The sequence below is a fragment of the Cetorhinus maximus genome, chromosome 7 (assembly GCF_964194155.1).
Source record: "Cetorhinus maximus chromosome 7, sCetMax3.hap1.1, whole genome shotgun sequence".
NCBI classification, from domain to species: Eukaryota; Metazoa; Chordata; class Chondrichthyes; order Lamniformes; family Cetorhinidae; genus Cetorhinus; species Cetorhinus maximus.
Window position 1 is genome coordinate 22,244,467 of NC_135885.1, and position 24,215 is coordinate 22,268,681.

The 24,215-nt window shown below is 44.1% G+C and overlaps 1 protein-coding gene across 1 annotated transcript in view; it reads right to left on the reverse strand.

Annotated features, from left to right (window-relative positions):
- LOC144683101 (von Willebrand factor A domain-containing protein 3B-like) overlaps nt 1-24,215 on the reverse strand; it is a 216,376-nt gene that overhangs the window by 138,497 nt on the left and 53,664 nt on the right. Inside the window, exons 11-13 of the mRNA XM_078546118.1 lie at nt 18,951-19,067; nt 9,290-9,483; nt 2,549-2,703 (exon numbers count right to left, since the gene is read on the reverse strand). Of these exons, the coding sequence (XP_078402244.1) occupies nt 2,549-2,703; nt 9,290-9,483; nt 18,951-19,067 (466 nt within the window). The remainder of the gene's footprint in view (nt 1-2,548; nt 2,704-9,289; nt 9,484-18,950; nt 19,068-24,215) is intronic.

Consider the following 24,215-nt stretch of genomic DNA (forward strand, 5'->3'; position numbering starts at 1 on the left):
AGGATGGCTGACAGCCCAGTAAAAATTTCAAAGGCCGTTTCCAACCGGGAACCAGTAAAGAGATTGGCTGGCTGCCAAAGAAAAATTTCAAAGACAGTTCACTGTTGGGAAATCTGTGGGCAAAGCTCAGCTAACAGCCCAGTAAAAATCAGACAGATGGCTTCTGACAGGGAACCTCATGGTTAAAGGCAGTTGATAGCCAAAAAAAATAAGTTTAAATAATGTTTATGCCTTTCCTGGCTGATGACAGAAATCTAAACGCCAACAATAAAATTAAAGCCATTGTTCCCAGTGCAAGGAGCTGGAAGAAGGAACAATGGAGCTCGGAGGATCAGAAGTCATTTGAGAGGAGTCGGACAATTAAGCCAAGCATCAGTAGGATGCTTGAGGGAGCATTGAATGTAATGTGACAGAGGCATGATAGAAATTAAGCAAGTGGGCATGACAGCAACTCTCCTTCGACAACACCTTCCAAACCCACAACCTTTACCACCTTGGTAGAAGAAGAAGGGCAGCAAATGCATGGGAACGTTGCCAACTGCAAGTTTCCCTCCGAGCCACGCACCATCCTAACTTGGAACTATATCGCCATTCCTGCGCTGTTACTGGGTCAAAAACTGGGAATTCCATTCCTAACACCACTTTGGGTGTACCTACACCGCATGGATTGCAGCAGTTCAAGAAGATAGCTCACCATCACCTTCTCAAGAGCAACGAGGGAATTGCAACAAATCCTTGGCCTAGCCAGTGATGCTCAAATCCCATGAAAGAATAAAAAAAACATGACATTCTGAAATGGATCAATGCGCATTATACACTAACCTCATAGTAAAAATACATAAATACATGCTTATCAAGTAAGTATGAGACATTTCAGGATATAAATTAATATCACCTACTTTACCCACCTTGCTGCATTTCTGCATTCTCTGTTCTATTTTGCTTTGCCTACACATATGAACAAACATACATACGAACATATGAATTAGGAGCAGGAGTAGGCCATTCAGCCCCTCAAACCTGTTCTGCCGCATAAGATCATGGCTGATCTGAATGTAACCGCAACTCTACTCTCCTGTCTACCCCCTATACCCTTTGACTCCCTTGTCAATCAAGAATTTATCTAACTCAACCTTAAATAAATTCAATGACACAGCCTCCACTGTTCTCTGGAGAAGAGAATTCTACAGACTAACGACCCTCTGAGAGAAAAAGTTTCGCCTCAGCTCTGTCTTAAATGGGAGACTCCCTATTTTTAAACTACATCCCCTAATTCTAGTCTCTCCCACAAAGGAAAACACACCCCCAGTATCCATGCTGTCGAGACACTCCCTGAATCGTATATGTTTCAATAAGATCACTTTTCAATCTTCTAAACTCCAATGGATCCAGGCCCAACCTAGTCATAGAGTCATAGAGTTATACAGCATAGAAACAGGCCCTTTGGCCCATCATGTGTGTGCTGGCCTTCAAGGACCTATCTATTCTAAACCCATTTTCAAGCACTTGGCCTGTAGCCCTGTATGCTATGGTGTTTCGAGTGCTCATCTAGATGCTTCTTAATGTTGTGAGGCTTCTTAAATGTTGTGAAAACCTGTCCAACCTTTCCACATTAGATAGCCCCTTCACCTCAGGAATCAGTCCAGTGCACATTCTCTGAATTGCTTCTAATGCAATTGTACCCTTTCCTAAATAAGGAGACCAAACTATACACAGTGCTCCAGGTGTGGTCTCACCAATGCCCTGTACAACTGAAGCAAAACCTCCTTACTTATATATTCCATTTCCTTTGCAATAAATTACAACATTCCATTTCCTTTCTAATCACTTGCTGTACCTGCATACTAACGTTTTGAGACTCATGCACTAGGACTCCCAGATCCCTCTGTACTGCTAAGTTCTGTAATCTCTCTCCATTTAAATAGTATACTGCTTTTCTATTCTTCCTGCCAAAGTAGACAACTTCATATTTTCCTACATTATACTCCATCTGCCAAAATTTGCCCATTCACCTAACCTATCTATATCCCTATGCAGACTCCTATTCACAACTTTACTCTATTACCTATCTTTGCGTCATCAGCAACTTTAGCAAACATACATTTGGTCCCTTCATCCAAGTCATTGATATAGATTGTAAATAGTTGAGACTCCAGCACTGATCCCCGTGGCACTGTATACTTTGCACAACACTTGCAATCAGCCTAAAACTTTGCTATTTCATGAATCAGGTCCTAGATATGTCACAGTGTGCGTGCTCTATTCCAGAAAGCCAGCTGGTGAAGGATAGAACTGAAGCCAATCTTTACACACTTTTATATTTATTTACAGATCTACAGATGACAAGCCCACACCCAACTCAACCACCACAGTTTTAGTCTGTGTCTTTTTATAGAGGCTCAAGTGAATCCCCAGTTAATGCCCACAGCTTGCATACAATTAATAGTGGCACATTATTTCCAATTCTAAATTTGCCATTGCACCATTGATTTTAAATACAACATTGAAAATATCTTCATCCAGCAATTGAAATAGGTTTCAAACTTACCTCCTTTGTATCTGGTCCAGAGCAGTTTTCATTCTCCGCTGGTACTGTTTGCACTTCTCTGCAGTTATGTAAACATGCATTACAGACCCATCTTTCCACTGAGTATGTGCAAAGCGGCCACAGTACTTGGCATTCACCAGTTTAATTCTAGTTTCCTGTTGAAGTGGAAGTTTTAAAATAAATTTACAATCAGTTCAGTGTTAGTAGAATAAGGAAGTAATCCCAAAAGTGACATGATGTTCTTTGACTGATAGGAGAGGCTTTAGATTCAGTGCTTTACTTAAGTAAAGAAGTGACCTGAGCTCACAGTCATCGGGGAGATGCGGCTAATTCTCCAGTAAATAATAATCCTTAAGATTTCAGCACAGTCAAAATCTTATTGCAGCTTCCCCATCAGTTCTCAATTGTAGATTAAAATTTTTATGGTTGATTTCTATGAGTTCAGTGTTCAGTAGAAATAATAAATAATTTAAATATAATATCTAGCTACTGAAATCATTTTAACAGTTCAAATGGAAAGTAAAAATTCCGGGAATCTTACATTAAATATCCTGAACACTGATCTGAACAACTGCCCACACTAAACCAAGTGTCAAACTAACAAACACAATTTCATTGATGGATACACTGAAGGTGGGACAAGAAATGCTGACGGTGAAAATGTGCTTACACTGGAGTCAATACAAAATGATCTTGCTACGTACTGGTGCCATATTTATGAGGGTAAATTCATTAACGCTGTGCTTCAAACACAGAACCACAGCCAAAGGTGGGTTGTGGGGAGTTGGAGCTACAATACTGTAGCTCTGATTCTCTCCTTGACTGCATAAGTACAGGCTAGATATGCACTGCTGGCCCAATCTAACATATAAGGAAACAGGAGAAAGAAGTGTTGGTCTGCATCACTGGAGACAATTAGGTCTTAACTCTGGTTTGACGCTGTAACCCTTTAATATTGGCGCAAAGCAGAAAGCAAATTACTCATTATTAAAGTTGTAGAAGAAATGCGTCCTTAGATTCCCTCATATAAATGAGGAAGTGCTACACCTTGCCGTGATCAAGGAGGGAAATGGATTTCATTATTAAGATATGACCTGCTCGCACTTTCATATTGGCCTCGTAGTCCCTCCACTACTCACTGTATACAGATTCTCTATCTGAAATGCACCATTCATTCATTAATCAAACTCTTCACAACAGGTTTGTCAAGGAGCAAAAAAACAAGCTACATTATGCAAATTACACGGGACCCCAGATGCAACTTCTACAACACAGTTTGATGGCGTTATTTCATTATTACGCACAAAATAAATGAATACATACATAGTCCCCCTCTATTTCAAAATGATTTCATAAAATAGATGGAAGGGGTTTTTTGTGATTGGGAGATAGAAACAATTTGCAGGCTATGAAGAAAACGCAGGGGAATGGGGCTAGCTGAGTTGATCTTGCAGAGAGCCAGCACGGACACAATGGGCCTATTGGCCTCCTCCAAGTGCTGCAACAATTCTATGGCCTGAATTTCACCCTCAGGGTGGGCCCGAAGTCGGTGCGGCCGGAAGCAGACGTAAAAACCGCTCCCGGCCGAGATCGCGCTGTGAACGCGATCTGATGCTAGCTGGCCAATTAACAACCAACGCGAACTGGGCCCAGAGAGAAGCTCAGCACTACCATCGGTGGGGGAAGAGGGCGGGCGCCAACGTCACTGCGGGTGCTGGAGAGCACCTCCACTGAGCTCCCTGAAGGCAGACTGATACCTCAGCGAGATACAGACCTTCAAATAATAAAACAATTCACAAAAGTGCTGCAAAAAATGCACAATCAATCAAGCACCTGAAAGCAGACTTCATTAAAAAAAAACAATGCCCAAGTATTTCTCTTTATTATAAATCCCAACGGAGACTTCATCCCACCCGTGGATGAGGTTTCAGCAAAAATGTAAAGCCCGCCTGGCCGGCTGGCCCTCCCGCCATCCCTAAGGTTGGACGGGCCACAAAAAAAATCCATTTCAATCGGGCCGTTAATGAGCTTAATTGTCCACTTGATTGTCAGTGGGCGCTCTTCCAACTTTTGTGTGTGCCCGCCGAGCGAGTGCCCGATGCCATCTCGTGGGATCTTGCGCCCGTTCAGGTCGGGCACGCGCCCGCCCGTGGAACGTAAAATTCCAGCCTATGATGCCCTAACGCAACATGCATTTCATCTTAACTTGAAATTCTGTAGGATCACTAGAGGGCAGTGTAATTCTAGTTAACGCTACCTGCTGGTGAATAGCTCAATGGCCATTGCCTAAGTCATTTCAACAAAAGGACTTGCAATTATATAGCGCTTTTCATGACCACCGAACATCTCCAAGCGCATTATAGCCAATGAAGTACTTTTGAAGTATAGTCACAATTGTGATGCAGGAAATGATGCACCATATTCAAACAGAAATTTTTTTTAAAACTATTAGCATTCCCTACTGAAACCTGTAAATAAATTCTAAAGAATGTTAGTACTAATGGTATAAAATTGTTAATATAAAATAAAAATAAAAATCAAGCTATTGTTTGACTGGGAACCAATGTAGGCCAGTGAGCACAGGGGTGATAGGGGAATGTACTTGCTGCGAGTTAAGGCACAGGCAACAGGGTTGCGGATGATCTCAAGGGTAGAATGTGGAAAAGCAGTCGGAAATGCATTGCAATAGTCAAGTCTAGATGTAACAAAGGCATAAATGAGGGTTACAGATGAGCTATGAGGGGAGGAGTCAAGCAATGTTATGGAGGTGAAATTGGGCGTTATTAGTGACAGCACGAATATGGGGTTGGATAAACTCAGATCAAACATGATGCCAAGGTTGCGAACAGGCTGGTTTATTCTCAGACTGTTGGCAGAGATGGAGTTGGTAGCTAGGGGACGGAGATTGGAGGGGGGGGTACTGAAAGCAATGGCTTTGGTCTTCCCAATATACACTATTAGGATTTGTTCCTAGTTGTAATATTCGGAGGTGTTTATGACAATGAACAATGCTTTATTGAAGGTATACACAGAGTACAGACACAGACTCCTGCAGTAAGGAATGTGTCACACAATATTGGCCCCACACAGCAGCACTCCCAGATTACGAAAGTTCTTATGACTAAGGCTCCTACCTCGACATATCATTACATCAGCCCCCCTTTTGAGTAAAGAGCAACGGATGTCACTGAGAAGTCTACTGTGTCATAAATGAGAACTTTTAAACTAGTCATTAACTAGAAAGTAACATGAACACTTTCATTTATTTAACATATCACATGAACTCCCTAATCAAACAGTTAACTAATACAAAGGTCTAGACCTCTCTCTAAGGCAACTAGCTATGTGTTAGCTAGATCAGGTTTCATGGTTTCTGTTTTCTAACAATCAGGCCTCCAGATGTGATTCTCTGTGGGCTCTGGGAATTGGCAGTTCTGGACATGTCTGCAACCCCACCAGCATCTGGTGGGTCTTATGGCACGTCACTAGCTGGTGAAAGTTCAGAGCTGACATCTTCAAAGTCTTCCACATTTGAAGCTTGTACCCTGACAGGTTTCAGATGGCGTCTGTTCTGGCAGAAGATGCCCTTCTCCGATTGGATTAGGTCGGATCTTGGAGTGTCAGCTGGTTGCAGCACCGTAGCTTTGGTAGTCCAACCTCGCTCTTCATCCAGCTCCACTGCAGCCTCTTCACCAGGACACAGGGTGGGCAGCCCTTTAACAGAATGTTGTCTGTTGTAAAAGTGTCTTTAACTGAGTCGTTAGCTTTCCAGATTAACTTGAAGTCGGACCATTTAGGCAACAGGTTTCCTTCTGTTGTGGGAACATTAGTTCTGAGCTGTTTGCCAAGGTAATGTATCATGTCTAGGATCCTGCACAATTCTGAGATGTTCTCTGGAGGCTTCGTCTCCACAATGGCCTGGACCTTCTGAGGGTCTGGGTGTATGCCATGGTTGTCAATGCGGTGTCCAAGGAAATCCAGTCGAATCAAGCATTTCTCTTATTTGAGCTTCAGGCCGGCAGCATCAAGGGTTTGCAATGCTTGAGACAGTCTTCGGTCATGTTCCTCTTCAGTCGTGCCATAGATCAGGATGTCATCCATGTACAAGTCTGTTATCTCTTTTGGAAAGGTTTTTGGTGAACTGGTAACACCAAAAGGCAATCTGCGGAAGAAATACCTGCCAAATGGAGTTATAAATGTGGTCAACTTAGCACAATATTCATCTCGTGGAATTTGCCAGAATCCGCTCACAGCATCTAGCGATGAAAGCACTCGGGCGGTGGCTAGCTTTGGGAAGATGTCATCAAGCGTTGGAAGGATGTATTTTTCTCTCAGTGTTGCCGTGTTAAGTCTTTTGAAATCAGTGCAGATCCTAATTGACGCATTTTTCTTTGGCACAGGTACCACTGAGGCACACCATTCAGTTGGCTCTTTGATCTCTTCTATGACACCACAGTTGACCATACATTCCAACTCTTTTCTGACTTTGGGGAGCGTCGGCAGTGAAATTCTCCTTGCACTTGGAATACTGTAGGGCACTGCACCTTTTTTAAGGATGATCTTAACTGGTGTGACCTTGAGCAGGCCAATTTCTCCAAAGATATCATAATGGACTTTGTCAACTTGCTGAACTGAACCATTGCTGGTCCCACATCACGTCCCAGCAAATTATTCACTGGCACCCCATTAATCACATACACTGTAAACTCCCGCTTTGTACAGTGCTTTTGCAAGGATTTTTCCCCGGCATTGTAGTTTCCCTCCTGGACTGTCAAGAGTGATATTAGTGCCATTGAGCTGTGGAGGATCTTCAAGGCAAAGTATATTTTCTCGGAAATTATACCAGTGTCTGCTCCAGTATCTATTTTAAAACTCACAACTGTCCCTTGAATTGGGAGGTCTACCCTCCAAGGCTTGCTATCACATTTATGTGCGTGACGGAGCCAAGGGAAAAACATTTTTCTTCTCTATTTCTCACATTGCCTGCAGTTGCTTCATTGACCACACAGGTGCTACAAACCACAATAAAATGGCCTACTTTCTTACATTTGTAGCACTCTGCATACCTTGCAATGCAATGATCTCGTCAAGCATGTGCTCTGCTACAATGTGTACATTTCAAGCTTCTCGTGGCTGTGAATGTCTGGCGTTGTTGGTGAAATGTCCTGTCATCACCCTGTTTCAAATGTGTGTTTTTCTTAGTATGCCCCTTTCTCAGTCCCTTTTTCATCCACTCAGCCCCCGTTCGCTTATCAACTTTCTGAAACATTTCACATAATGCATTGCTAGTCATTTGTTCTTGCATCTCTGAGTTTGTCTGTTCTGACTGACGTGCTAGTGGTATAGCTTTCTCCAGTGTCAAGTTGGGCTGTAACTGTGGCTTCTGGGACATTCCTTTATCAGTAAGGCCGATCATGAGTCTGTCCCGGATATTTTCCTTTCTCTTTTCCCAAAACTCGCACGGTTCTGCTGGTTCATTCAAGCTCCTGCTGTGCTCTTCTATTGATTCGCCCTCTTATTGCACTCTTTGGTGAAATTTAGCTCTTTCGTGGATGACATTACATCTGGGCACAAAACATGCAGTCAGTTTCTCGAGCACTTTGTCAAAATCATTTTCCTCATCCGCCTCAAATGAGAACATTTTAATGACTCCCTCTGCCTCCTTCCCCGGCGCATAATTAGTGTGCATACCTAGACTTCACCAGGCTCCTTGTTCAGCTTAGTGGCGATCCTGTCCCGGAAGTGTTGCTTCCATTTAGGCCACTGCTCTGGGCAGCTGAAGTTGAGATTGTCTGACGGGCTGAATTTTGCCACGCTGCCATGTAGCTTTTTTTTTAGCATTGGTATCCGCGTGTACTTTGTCCTCCGTAAGTATTTAGCTGACGTTTACTTCTGACGCCATATTAGGATTTGTACCCAGTTGTGATATTCGGAGGCGTTTATGACAATGAACAGTGGTTTATTGCATGTACAGCCAGAATACAGACATGAGCAAACATGGACTCCTGCAGTGAGGAATGTGTCACAATATCTCCTGCACACAGCAGCACTCCCAGAGTACAAAAGCTCCTGTGACTAAAGTTCCTACCTAGGCATATTATTACATATACTTGGGAGGAAATTTTTGCTCATCCAGTGCTGGATGTCAGATAAGCAATCTGATAATTTAGCAACACTGGAGGAGTTGAGAGAGGTGGTGGTATGGTAGAGCTGGGTGTCATCAGCGTACATGTGAGGGCTAACATTGTGCCTCCAGATGATGTCACTGAGGGACAGCATGCAGGTGAGAAATAGGAGGGGGCCAAAGAATGATCCATGGGGAACTCCAGAGGTAACAGTGCGGGAGGAGGACAAGAAACTATTGCAAGTGATTCTCTGGCTACGATTAGATAGATAAGAATGGAACCAGGTGAGAGCAATCGCGCCCAGCTGAATAACTGTGTGGAGGCGTTGGGGGGGAATGGTGTGGCCAACCATGTCAAAGGCTGCAGGCAGGTTGAGAAGGCGAGGAGGGAAAGTTTACCTTTGTCACAGTCTCACAGAATGTCATTTGTGACTTTGATAAGAGCTGTTTCTGTACTGTGGCAGGGACTCAAACCTGATTGTTGGAGTTCCAGGAAAGATGGGAACAGCTTATAAAACTGAAAAAATAGATTTAAGATTGCATTTTCAGTAACTTATGGAAGCATCAACCTAAAAAGCAATTAACTGTTTTTAAATTAATTTTGAAACTTCACTTACCGCATTGGTTTGCATGCATTCATTCAGTGGCTTCCCTTTGATATCCACCACACCATCAGAATGGCGAAAAGCACAATCCGCAAGGGCATCATAGCAAGATAATCTACGAACCTTCAATCCATACCTTTCAAGCCATTTCTTTGAAGTTATATAGTCCTCCGAGTTTGACTGTGTCACTGGCTGATGAATAGTTACTATTTTTTTGTCAAAGTGAAAAAGGGCAAAAAAAGTCATGAGGTAGATACAGGTCATCGAGCAATATAAGCAGGCATAAATATTTCAAAAGACAAGTGCAAAAGTTGTTCATTTGTTTGGCATATCCTCAATCGCTTTTCTCCCGTTGGAGAATGGTGTGGAGAGTTCAAAAGGCTTAACAACCTGCTGAACCACATCCTGAACACCCCTTTCATGACCGTCAAGTCCTAGAATCTAACCAACCTTTCAACTCAGAGGCAGGAGTGCTACTAACAGAGACACAAGAGCTCTACAACTGGTGGTGGCTTTACATCTCATTGGAAGACCACCCACAATCTTATCGAATGGCAGAACAAACTTAAAGGGCCCAATGGCCTAGTCCTGCTCCTATTACTTAAGTTCTTATATTCTTATAACGAAGATATTAGTCATTTATTCTAGCGATTAAATGTACCCCAGAATAAAATCAACTTCATCTAGTTATAAATTAATAGTCATGTTAATCTGCAGAACCAGTTAAGTCTTAGCTACAGTATCTGTCCCTGAGTTTATTTAACCAATTACACTTCCACCCTGGCTCCAATTTTTCTTGAATTCTAAATGGAAAGAGCTCTCGTTCTATTTGATTTTACAATTTACACAGTGGGCTTGCCAATGAATACAGGGTGGGTTGTTGATATTAATGCAGACATGATAACCAACATTTAAAAGCCACCCCCACAGTTCGATGCAAAATGTTTACAAGGCAACAAGGGCTCAGGATTCAGTAAAAGATATAACCATCCGACCTAACTACATGTGTAGGAACTTTACAGTAGTGATAATGGGGGACTTCAATTATCCTAACGCAGATTGGGAACATTGTAGCATAAAGGAGGAACAGAGAGGGGAATTCTTCGGATGTGTAGAGGAGAACTTTGCTGATCAGCCCAGTGAGAAAGGAAGCCCTGCTGGATCTAGTTCTGGACGATGAATGAGTGTTTGTCGAGCATATTTCCGTATTGAAGCATTTGGAAAACAGAGATCAAAATACCCTTAGGGTTAAAGTAATTATGAAAAAGGTAAAATCACATGTGAAAATACTCAACTGCAGGAAGGCTAGTTTCAATGAGTTGGCCAGATGAAATGGAATCAAAGATTGGCAAGTAATTTTGTTGGGCGTAGTTTGGTAGGAGTTAAGGCATTTGTAGTTTTAGGTCGTTCAACAGTAAGTATTTATTAACCACTAGAGACTATATACACAGGTATAGTATTGGTCCAAGCTAGGAACTGTATCCATGCTTGGTTCTACACACGGCTCTGTCCAATGCTACAATTAATTCCTAGGTGCGGGTCATGTGTTCTCTTATATCACTGTGTGGGCACTACTGTACTCAGTCCCACATTAACCCTTTATGTGCCAGACCCTTATACTACAGGTAAAGCAGTAAATGAGAAATGGCAGGCCTTCAAAGAGAAAGTAGTTTGGGGTAAAGACTAGACACATTCTTTTGGAGGGGGAAAGGAAGGTCATCCAAAGCTAGGGTTCCCTAGGTGACTAAAGATTAAAGTGAAATAGAAAAAGGAGGCTTATTGTAAATGTTAGGTTCATAATTGAGTAGAGAACTAAGCTGGATGAAAAAACAAGGGAACTGAAAAAGGAAATAAAAGCAGCAAAGAGAAAATGAAAATAGATTATTGGATAAAATAAAATGGAACCCAAAAATCCTTTTAAAAATCTATATAGCAAAAAGGTAGTCAAAGGAAGGATGGGGCTGATAAGATCCCAAAAACAAAATCTTGTGGAAGCGGACGACATGACTGAGGTTGGATTACATGTATAACTACCACTTGCATTTATACACCACCTTTAATGTAGTAAAGAATCCCAAGGTGCTTCACAGCAGCATAATCAAACAAGATATAGCCATCATTTGGTAGTTCAGAGCTTGAATATTGTTGGGAAAAAAGGACATTTTTGTCGAAGCTTTTTGTCTTGCACTCATCAGGACATTTTGCAAGAATATAAATCCAAGGGAGACAACAAATTTATACTGTATGAGAAGAGAGTGCTGGTTGTTAGCAAGTGGACTCTGATTGGTAGATGCGTTGCCATGGAGAATGCAACAGTTAATGTTGACTGACAGTTAACTGCCGAACATTGTTTGAAATTTAAACCAGGCAGCTGGATTCTGATTAGTCAACAATCTTCAGGACAAAGCCTTGAACAATCAGAGTCAAGCTGTCTGATTCTTCAAGGCAATGCCTTAGCCAATCTTCAGGGCAATGCCTTGACCATTCAGAGGCAAGCTGCCTGGTTTAAATTTCAAACAATGCTTGGCAGTTAACTGTCAATCAGCATCAACTGGTGCATTATCTAAGGCACCACATCTGCCAATCAGAGTCTACTTGCCAACCAATCAGCATTCTCTTCTCATACAGTATAAATTTGTTGTCTCCCTTGGATTTGTATTCTTGTGAAATGTCCTGATGAGTGCAAGACAAAAAGCTTTGACAAAAATATCTCTTTTTTCAGCCATACTCAAAATATAGCACCAAACCACCCAAGAAAATGTTACAGCCAATGTACAAAAGCTTCATCAAAAATATAGATTTTTTAAAACCAGGCAGAACACACAAAGTTGGGTGGGAGGGTGAGCTGTGAGGAGGATGCAGAGATGCTTCAGTGTGATTTGGGCAAGTTGAGTGAGTGGGCAAATGCATGGCAGATGCAGTATAATGTGGGTAAATGTGAGTTTATCCATTTTGGTAGCAAAAACAGGAAGACAGATTATTATCTGAATGGCTATAAATTGAGAGAGGGGAATGTGCAACAAGACATGGGTGCCCTTGTACACCAGTCGCTGAAGGTAAGCATGCAGGTGCAGCAGGCGGTAAAGAAGGCAAATGGTATGTTGGCCTTCATAGCCAAAGGATTCGAGTACAGGAACAGGAATGTCTTGCTGCAATTGTACAGGGCCATGGTGAGACAACACCTGGAATATTGTGTGCAGTTTTGGTCTCCTTATCTGAGGAAGGATGTACTTGATATAGAGGGAGTGCAGCGAAGGTTTACCAGACTGATTCCTGGGATGGCGGGACTGACATATGAGGAGAGATTGAGTCGATTAGGATTATACTCACTGGAGTTCAGAAGAATGAGGGGGGATCTCATAGAAACATATAAAATTCTAACAGGACTAGACAGGGTAGATGCAGGAAGGGTGTTCCGGATGGTGGGGGAGTCCAGAACCAGCAGTCACAATCTGGGGATATGGGATAGGCCATTTAGGATGGAGATGAGGAGAAATTTCTTCACCCAGAGAGTGGTGAATCTGTGGAATTCGTTACCACAGAAAGTAGTTGAGACCAAAACATTGTATGTTTTCAAGAAGAAGTTAGATATAGCTCTTGGGGTGAAAGGGATCAAAGGGTATGGGGAGAAAGCGGGAGCAGGCTATTGAGTTGGATGATCATAATGAATGGTGGAGCAGGCTCGAAGGGCCGAATGGCCTACTCCTGCTCCTAGTTTCTATGCTTCTATGTTTAAAGGAGGAAAGCAAATTAGAATTGAATGATTATCTGAAGAAAAAGAATTGAAGGCCAAGGAAAAAGGCAGGGGAATGGTACAAGCTGCTACAGAGAGCTGAAGAATGAGGGAAGGCAAGATAAAATAAATGGTACAATTTTAAAGGGGGTGCTGGAACAGAGACAGCGAGCGAGGATACATTCACAAGTCTTTTAAGGTGGCAAGACAATTTGAGAATAAGCAGATGGGATCCTTGCTGTTTTTAAAGAAACCTAGAGTACAAAAGCAAGGAAATTATGCTGAATGTTAATAAAACACTGGTTAGGCCTCAACTATAATATTGTGGCCAATTCTGCCATTGTACTTTAAGGAGGATGTCAAAGCCCTGGAGATGTTGCAGAGGTGTTTTATTAGAATGGTACCAGGGATCAAAGGCTTAAGTTACATGGCAAGATTAGCGAAATTGGGGTTGGTTCTCCCCACAACAGAGAAAGTTAAGTGGAGATTTGACAGATGTATTCAAAACCATGAATGGTTTTGATAGAGTAAGTAAGGAGAAACTGTTCCCAGTGGCAGAAGGCCAGCTAACCACAGAACAGAGATTTAAGGTAATTGGCAAAAAAGCTAGAAGTGACATGAAGGAAAACAAATTTGCACAATGAGTATTCATGAACTGGAATGCACTGTCTGAAAGGACAGTGGAAGCAGATCTATTAGTATCCTTCAGTGTGCCCAACGGATCGATGTGATGCGTCTAGTTTGTGGGTGAAGAGAGTTAACATGCTTTCTGCGTTTGTGTGCTAGTTTACTTCTCATTTTCAGCCCACATCGCTGGCTAGCAGCAATGTGAAAAACAGAGCCAAATATGTAAGTCTCTCCCTGTCAATACACAGCCTCTCAATCAGCAAGTCCTCAGCTGTGCCTCACTGTGACGACAGATGGAAACTGACTCCCTTACGGTTTTAGGGTAATGCTTTAGAGAAATTCAGAGGAGGTTTGGTCCCCAGATGTGCAGTGTGTAGGCCCTGGTGCATGTGGACACATCCTGGCACCCACAAACCAAGCTCCCAGCTATGGGTCAATAGTTCCACTGCCTTGTGGATACCTCAGGAGAGCTGAAGGCTAAGGGAGTAAACCCTGGCAAAAAATCTGGAGTGGAGCCCAAAGTTGGACTTATGTCTAAATATGTCATCTTTTCAACGACAACTCCAGCAACCAAGCCGGTGTCAAAGGTGGTACTTTATGGCTGGAATTCTCCCAACCCCCAGCCGCCCCCAGCGGTGGGTTTTGGGGCAGGCAGGAGCGGAGAATCCAGCGGCAGGCAAAAAGTCGCAAATCCGCCATCGTAAAGACAAATCACATTTCTCCCAACAGTGTGCTCATGGTGGGTCAGTCATCCCGCTGACTAGTGGCACGAGCACCATTTGCATTCATTAGCATACATTAGCATTCATTAGTCATGAATGCTCATTATAACAGCTACTCGCCAGAACCTTGCCACGCCTTCCAATTTTCTGTCATGCCAGGGCTGGAATGCTGCTTCTCTTTGCTCTCATTGTCCCAAGGAACACCACTGTTCTGTGGTATTCCTGCAAGCCTCTACCTACAGAGATGAGCAATTCAGTCAGGGGTGGGCTGCGAGGCAAGGGTTGGGCTGATGAACAAAATGGGGGCAACTGTGAGGGAAGGGTGTGGAATGGCAGTGAGAGGGAAGGGGGAAGGCAATGGGGGTCTTTCTAGGGTCACCCTCTAACCTCTTGTTGCTGCAGGACTGAGCATGGGTCCACTTAGAAAGAAAGGAGGAAGGCCTCCTTGCGGTGAAAGCCGCTGAAAGCCAATGGCTTCATTAGTTAAAGGGCTACTCAGAGCTCAGTGGCTACACATCACAGTCACTGCATCTCAAAAGTAACACATAGGAATGTAGAATTTGGGAATGCAGGCAATAATGAGGGAGGCCTGTCACCTGTTTACCAGATTTGACACTCCTAATGGACCAAATGGCATCCACACATTGACCATGAGCAGCTGATTGGTCATTAATATGCCACATCAGAGATTGGAGCACAGAGCTAGGTTGGATCACTCATCTCAATTAAACTTTAGCATCCAACGCAGGGTTCAAGATGTTACCTATCTGCGATGCCATCTTGGTCTCCTCGATGTGTGTGCTAGTGTCTCAGGGACAAGGTGGCCACCATCCAAGTAGGGCAGGAAAAACTATGGACCCTTATAGTCTCCAAACGCGTCATCTTCTGAGCTTCACCTTCTTGTCCCTTGAATCATTAATATCTTCAATGTTTCCTTTCGGAGAGAAGGCAAAAGCACATATGGATCCAGGGCTCAATGTTGCCTTTGTCAGGGTCCTAATGCAATGGAGGAGGCAAAGGAGGGAGAGGCGACTCAGTGCGCAGCTCCAGCAGGAGGGACATGGTCAAATGGAACCACAACATGAACAAGAGGGTCAGGAGGAGAGACCCAGAGCACGGGGGCGATTTCCCAGACCTAGGGTTTATTATCCAAGAGTCTCCTATCTACAAATGAGTGAGAGGCAATGCCGTGCATGTCTTTGCTTGTCCCGAGGTCTGGTACATCACATATGCCATGTGGAATTGGAGGGTATCTCCTGCCAGTGGCTTTGAAGGTGACGCTGCACTCAATTTCTTGACCTCTGGTTCTTTCCAAGGATCAACTGGCAACCTATGGGGCATCTCTCAGTCCACAACACATCGGTGCATAAAGGAGGTCATTGAAGTCCTTTACAGGAAGGCTTATCATTATGTCAGGCTTGCTCTGGACGAAGATAGCCAGGCTGCGAGATTCACCGGCTTTGCCATAACCTCAGGCTTCTCAAGAGTGCAGGGTGCAATAGGCTGCACCCATGTGACTTTACAGGCTCCATGGCAGCAGGCCCTAATGTTTATAAACCACAAGGGCTATCATTGCAGCGATGCACAACTGGTGTGAACACAGGAAGCACATACTGCACGTTTGTGCACAGTACCCTGGGAGTGGCCATGACTCCTACATCCTGAGTCATTCCCAGGTGCCTGAGGTTTTCCAGGGGCCATTACATTTTGCAGGGATGGCTGCTTGGGGATAAGGGGTATCCACTGAAACGCTGGCCGGTGACACTGGTGCGTTGTCCTCAGAGTCGTTCCGAGGAGAGGTACAATGCTGCTCACAACTCCACACGCTCCCTTATAGAACAGACCATAGGGCTTCTGAAGATGCGTTTCAGGGGCTTGCACAGCTCAGGTGGCTCACTCCAAGATACTTTCGACAGGATTTCCTCCATCATCGCAGTGTGTTGTGCCCTTCACAATCTGGCTATGCAAAGAGAATAGAACAGCACCAACCCTAGTACATGGCCTTCTTTTACCTCACAAAAGCCATCGACGCTGTCAACCACGAAGGATTATAGAGCATCCTCCTCCATTTCGACTGCCCCTAAAAGTTTATCACCATCCTCCGCCTGCTCCACGATGGCATGCAAGCTGTGATCCTGACCAACGGATCCAGCACAGACACAATCCACGTTCGGATCGGTGTCAAGCAAGGCTGTGTCACTGCACCAACACTCTTCTCGATGTTCCTTGCCGCAATGCTCCATCTCACCCTCAGCAAGATCCCCGCTGGAGTGGAGCTAAACTACAGAACAAACGGGAAACTATTGAACCTTTGCTGCCTGCAGGCCAGATCCAAGGTCCATGATGAGGCCTAGGACAACGTGGACCACTTTCCATACCTTGGAAGTCTACCGTCAACAAGGACGACGAGGCTCCACACCGCCTTCAGTGTGCCAGTGCAGCCTTCGACCACCTGCGCAAGAGAGTGTTTGAAAATCAGGGCCTCAAACCCGGCACCAAGTTCAAGGTCTACAGAGCAGTAGAGATAACCCCCCCTCCTATATGGCTCAGAGACGTGGACTATGTACAGTGGGCACCTCAAAACTCTAGAGAAGTACCACCAGCACTGCCTCCACAAGGTCCTAAATCAATTGGCAGGATAGGCGCACTGACGTCAGTGTTCCCGCTCAGGCCAACATCCCCATTTATATATATTAATAGCTTCATGACAGTGAACACTTCAGGCGCAGTTGCCAGCTGCACTGACCTGCTCTGCGACAGCCTCCCAGGCCGGAGACGTGAGGCTGCTGTGCTACCTGCACCCATCCCTGTGATAAAGCACTTGCCCGTGCGCCTCCACCCCTCTATTCAAGGCCTGGAGGGCCTGGTGCGTGAAGCAGGGTGCTACCTTGTTCTTCAGGCTCTTGGCCTTCCTCTTCTAGCTGCCAGACATCTCCGGTGGGCTGGGGAGAGTGAGAGTGTGTGTTGGACAAATCCGCCAGCTGACGGCGGCTGCATGAATCAACGCCAACCTGCCACGTGATTCGGACCAATACGCACCTCTGCATAATTAATGAGGCTCCAAGCGCAGAATCGGACACGAGTTCCCGCCATTCTAGTCGGCGGGGCGGGCACTGCCAAAACCACCTGCCAACACACTTAGTCTCATTTATGGAAAATTCCGCCCTACATTCCTTTGGACTCAGCCGAGGTGATCGTCAAGAGTCCCTGATGTTTGGGCAGCCCAAAGTCTCTATAAATTGCACCCTGGAAAGGACGCTCCAGAGCGCTAACATATCACTAAGCCCAACTGGATAGGCGTAGAGAATGGGTGCTACGGGCTGTCTCCAATGGTGGGAGGGGCCATTGTGTCCCACTGTTCAGCCACCTCAAGTCAGGCATCCCCAGACTAGCAATGTACTTACTTGCCACAGTCCATCTGCTTCAATGGGTGCTTTGAGCTTAAAGTCTCTGCTCAACAAGATGACAGGATCCATTCCACCGGGCAAACAAAAAGACTTAAGCAGAGTTGACCACCACAGCGCAAACCATCATCTCCCAAAATGGAAAGCTGCCCCCAATAGCTTTTTAAAGGAAATTGGATATAAACTTGAAGGGGGAAAGTTACCAGGATATCAGGAAATAGCAGGGCAGTGGGATTAATTGGATGGCTCTTTCAAAGAGGCAGCACAGGCACGATGGGCTGAGTGGCCTCCTTCTGTACTACATCATTCTACGATTCAATGATTCTTCTTTATGGTTCTATTAACACTAACCTTTATGGAGTACCTTATTTTTGTCGCTTATCATGATTTCCCCAACTGACATTGCTGAGTTTTATACTGCTGTCCATTAATTGTACTAATTGCAGTGAAAATCTGAATGCAAACTTTAAATTCTTCTTCAGTTTTAAAGCTATATCGTTACTGAATTTGCATTTTCCCGTATTTTCCCCCAAAATATCGAGGACTGGAATGCAAAGAGCACCCACGAAGGTGAACGTCTCCGACAGGCCCAGGCGGAGGCCAAGCACAAACAGCGGACGGGGGCGAACCAAAATCCAAGCTTCCTGCCCACCTGCCTCATCAAACACTACCTGCCCCACCTGCGGCAGAGTGCGCAGATCCAGCATCGGACTTTTTTGTCACCTCAGGACCCTGAGCGGAAGAAAATCACCCTCGGTCCCCTGGGACTGCCGAAGAAGAAGAAGATTGCTGGCGAGTGAAGAAAATACCCAAATTGAGAAACAACCAGTGTTAGGTTAGACCCCCAACATTGCTTCCTTTTTTTAATCTTGTCATGCCGCCCACCAGCCCTGGCAGCGAGAGCGCAAAGAGACAACCTGTCCCCTGGCCTCTACCACAACCGCTCTTTAGTCAGTCATTAGAAGGCGTAGACAGGGTGTAGGGTTTACTCAAACACTGATTATTTTTCTGTTCCTTGTTAGACTGGGTAATAATCTTCCTTCATTTGCCCTCTTCCCGAAAGCCCACAGGAGATACACCCTGCCACTCTACTGTACAGAATTCTAACGTGGTGACATGGTGCACTACACATTGCTCCAACATCAATGATTTGTATTTTCAAAGTGTGACCCATTAAAATGCCATACCTGCATTAAACACAGGCTGAGGGGCACCCATTAAAAGGGCGTGAACTTCTGCCAACGTGCTCCTGGCCTCCTCCACCTCATTCCAGATAAGGAACACATCTTCTCTGACTCCAGCCCCTGAAAAAGCATGAAAGTACATGAGTTACATTTGTTAATTTGTATCATAATGTTTATCAATGAGATCTTTTAAGCCCAGTCTTGTAGTTTGAGCAAGTTTTGTTTATTAATATGCAAATAAAATAATGTGAGAAACTTAGGTGATAAGATATGCTTTAGGCTTGAGCACAAACCAAAAAGTGAACCTGAAGCCTTGTGTTCTTAAATAAAAGCAAAATACTGCGGATGCTGGAAATCTGAAACAAAAACAAAAATAGCTGGAAAAACTCAGCAGGTCTGACAGCATCTGCGGAGAGGGATACAGTTGACGTTTCGAGTCCGTATGACTCTTCATCAGAACTAAGGAAATAGAGAAATGAGGTGAAATATAAGCTGGTAGAGGGGGGTGGGACAGGTAGAGCTGGATAGGGGGCCAGCGATAGGTGGAGGCAAAGAAGAGATTGCCAAAGATGTCACAGACAAAAGGACAAAGGGGTGTTGGCGGTGGTGTATTCTTTGTGGCTTAGCACTAGGATGTCCTTACAAACAGCCAACATGGGGTGGAATTTTATGGCCCCATCGAGGCGGGGGTGGGGCCAGAAAATGGGGGGAGCCATTCAAATGTCCATTGACTTCGGTGGGACCGGAAAATCCCACCAACGGGAGGGGCTGTAAAATTCCACCCATGGAGTCTTTAACCAAGCACTTTAAGTATATGGGAGAATTAACTGATGCTCAAACAAACATTTCATTTAAATGAATCTTATCACAGTGGTTCTCATTAGGTTACATTGTCTGTTCAGGCTTATAATATTTAGGTTAAGTTAAGTCCAAATGTGAATATTCATGAACCATTGAACCATAGAAAAGCTACGGCGCAGAAAGAGGCCATTCAGCCCATCATGTCTGTGCCGGCCAGAAAAAGGAACCAGCCATTCATTTTAATCCCACTTTCCAGCACCTGGTCTGTAGCCTTGCAGGTTACAGCACTTCAGATGCAGATCCAAGTAACCTTTTAAATGAGTGGAGCATTTCAGCCTCAACCACCAACTTAGGCAGTAATTTCCAGATGTTCACCACCCTCTGGGTGAAAATGTTTTTCCTCTTGCCCCCTCTAATCCTTCTACCAATCACCTTAAATCTCTGCTCCCTGGTAATTAACCCCTCAGTTAGGGGAAACAAGTCTTTACTGTCTACCCTATCTAGGCCCCTCATAATTTTGTACATCTCAATCAACCCCTCAGCCTCCTCTGTTCTAAGGAAAACAACCCTAGTCCATCCAATCTTTCCTCATAGCTGCAATTTTCAAGCCCTGGCAACATTCTTGTAAATCTCCTCTGCACTCTCGCCAGAGCAATCATGCCCTTCCTGTAATGTGGTGACCAGAACTGTACACAAACTTCCAGCTGTGGCCGAACCAGCATTTTATACAGTTCCACCATTACATCCCTGCTTTTGTATTCAATACCTCGTCCAATAAAGGAAAGCATTCCATTTGCTTTCTTTACCACCTTATCTACCTGTCCTGCCATCTCCAGGGACCTGTGGACATGCACTCCAAGGTCTCTCACTTCCTCAACCCCTCTCAATATCCTCCTGTTTACTGAGTATTCCCTTGCTTTGTTTGTCCTCCTCAAATGCATTACCTCACACTTTTCCGGGTTGAATTCCATTTGTCATTCTTCTGCCCGCTTAACCAGGCCATTGATATCATTATGGAGACAACAGCTATCCTCTTCACTATCAACTACACGGCCAATTTTTGTGTCATCTGCAAATTTCCCAATCATAGCTCCCACACTTATGTCCAAATCATTAACATATGCAACAAACAGCAAGGGCCACAACACAGCCCTGTGGAACGCTACTGGAAACCATTTTACATTCGCAAAAACATCCATCAACCATTACCCTTTGTTTCCTGTTGCTCAGCCAATTTTGAATCCAACTTGCCACCTTCCCCTGTATCCCATGGAATCTCACTTTTCTGACCAGTCTGCCATGTGGGACCTTATCAAATGCCTTACTAAAGTCCATGTAGACAACATCCACTGCACTACCCTCTTTAATCCTCCTTGTTACTTCCTCAAAAAATTCTATTACGTTAGTAAGACACGATCTTCCCCTAACAAAACCATGCTGACTGTCCCTGATCAACCGGTGCCTTTCTAAGTGACAGTTTATCCTGTCTCTCAGAACTGATTCCAATAATTTGCCCACCACTGAAGTCAGACTGACCGGTGTCATGAAGCTATTAATGTATATAATGTTATTGGAAAATATGTTTCTTTTAAGATAGAGATTTAGTCTGTGGGTGTGTCTTAACTGGATTAAAGACAGCTAGTCTGGGTGCTTTGATGTGTACTAGTTTTGATATGTGAGAGATAGCATTTGCATTTTTTGAATACAGCATTTAAGAAGTGGAGTGAAAACTAACACCTATCTAGCAGATACCAAGCCATATGTTTATATTACTAATAAAATTGGTACTATAAAAGGGTTTTATTGTTTGAAGAGGCTGGTGATACAATGACAATTTACATTCAATGGGCAGTGGTAGGTACAAATTCAGCAGTTTTTGGGTGTGCGGAGCAGAGGCAATGTGAGATCAAAGCAGCTGTGAGCCTATCACTGTCTCCACAGGAACCAAAGTGAAAAGAACCTCATTTTGAATTTGTAAGGTGAAAATGCTTTCCTGGTGTCTGGTTAAGTCTATGGATTGCTGTTGCCTTAATGGAGATTAGTTAGGGAATTTGTTAAAAGTTATGACAGTAGTAATTTGTAGCCATGTGTATATATATTTTAACCTGTGTAAATTAATAAAATGTTTCATTTAGTTTAAATTTAGTTTAATGTGAAATCTCGAGAACTGGTGGTCTCATTCCTGAACTTGGAGTCGCATCTCAAACATAACACTTAAAATTAAGGTTATGACAACTGTTAAAATTTCCCTCTGGGATTTTTTAAATAACTCAGCTTTACCAACTGCATCGGCCATAACAATTGGCGGCTCACCCAGGATAAATTATATTTCTAATTCCTTGATTGGTTAGGACTTGGTGAAGTTTAAGCTTACGACTACGAGAAGCATATTGAATTCAGGAGTTGGCGCGGTATTTTAGAAGTGGTGCGGCCACAAGATGGATTTGGCAATTGCCAAGGCTTGTCTGGCAGTAGAGGGGATAACTCTGATTAGGTTGGAGAAAATAACTAAAAGTTAACAGAGTAGGCAGATAAGTTAAAATTGGAGTTACCTGAGGGGGCTAGGAAATCAGATATAGTTAAAAATATAGCACAGCATCTACAGTTGGAAGTGAAACCTGACACTAGTGAGTCACAGCAGGAGGTAGTGAGACTTCAGTTACAAATGAGGAAGCTTGAATTTGAACAAGCAAAGGAACTGAGAAAGCTTGAATTAGAAGCAAGGGAATTAGAAATTGTACAGATGGAGACAGAGGAAAGAGAAAGAAAGAGAGAGAGAGAATTCCAACTGAAAATGTTGCCAATTAGAAGAGATGTCAGTAGGTGAGGAAGGATTTATCTCTAGAGTAGAACCCAGTGGGGGTATGTTTAAATTTGTACAAGCTCTTCCAAAGTTTGAGGAAAAAGATATTGAAGCATTCTTTATTTCATTTGAGGAGTTAGCTAACAGATGAAATGGCCACAGGAAAACTGGACATTATTATTACAGTCTAAATTGTTAGGTATGGCACATGAGGTATATGCTTCGCTTTCAGAAGAAATGTCAGTGAATTATGATGTGGTGAAAAAGAATATTTTGAGTGCATATGAATTGGTTCCTGAAGCATACAGGCAGAAATTTAGGAATATGAGAAAACAGCCTGGGCAAACTTAAAAATATTGAGTTTGAGAGAGTAAAACAAAGTAATTTTGGGAGGTGGATACAGGCATTAAAAAGAGAGGCAACCCAAGCAACTCTTAGGGAAGTTATTCTTTTGGAAGAATTTAAAGATTCAATCCCTTCAGTAGTGAGAGCTCATGTGGAGGAACAGAGGGTTGATTCTGTAAGACAAGCAGCAAAGATAGCTGATGATTATGAGTTAGTTCATAGAACTAAACCTTTTTTCTGTCACCCTTTCAAATTGGAAAAGGGTAAAAAGTGGGAAGGTGAAAGGAAGGTAGGTAGTCAGGGAAGAGGAGTAGCTGGAAGTTCCCAGGTAAATTTTTCTCAGAATAAAAAGGGAGGTGCTGAAGGTAGAAGTGACATTCGAAAATTGAGGTGTTTTCATGGTAATGAAGTGGGGCACACAAAGTCAGTGGGCAGAATTTTTCCATCAGAATGCGGGGGCGGGACCCGCACGTCGACGCATTAAATGACACACGGTGACAGCGGGCGTGCGTCCCAACGTCATTGCAATATTTCGGTGGGCGGGCATGCGACCATGTCCGTTGCGTGACCGTCATTAATTAACGGGCCACTTAAGGCCCTTGGGACTCTAATTGAGCTGGATTTTAAGGCGCCCGTAAAATCTTCGGCTCGTCGCATGGGCGCAACGGGCGGGCGAGTATCAGAAATTTGCATAAAACTCATCCACAGGCGGGAGAAGAGGGCTCAGTGGGTTCACGAATCCAGACATTTAAAAGTTACTGCTCAGAAGTTAGTGAAACTTGTCTGTGTGAGGTGGAAAAGTTGCAAACACATAGCAGCTGCTTGGACTGGACTCATAACCTTCAGGTCAGCACTTTTCAGTGAGGATTTATTTTGGGGCCTGTAGGTTTCAGGAAGCCTCCCTGAGCCTGGGAATGGGAGGTGATCTCTCCACTGGAGGCACCTCATCTGAGGAAGAAAGGAGGGCTAAAAGGGGGAAGGAGGCCAGGAGTGCACATTCAGCCTGCAGGGGAGCCACCTTTGGGAGGACAGGCGCAGGCACAAAGGGTGCAGGGCCAAGAGGTTGTCCAAGGCACAAGGGGCTGCAGAAGATGGCACTATCCTGCTGCCAGGGTACACAGACGGCAAAGCAGCTACCTCAATATGTCTGAGGTACAGGGCCGAAGGAGGCTCCATCTGTCAAGGGAGACAGTCAACAGTATCTGTCAGATGATTGGTCCAGAGATCTCAGCTAACTGTGTGGGTGGACACCCCATGCCAGTGGCTCAAAAGGTCACAGCTGCTCAACTTCTATGCCTCTGGCTCTTTCCAGGGCTCGG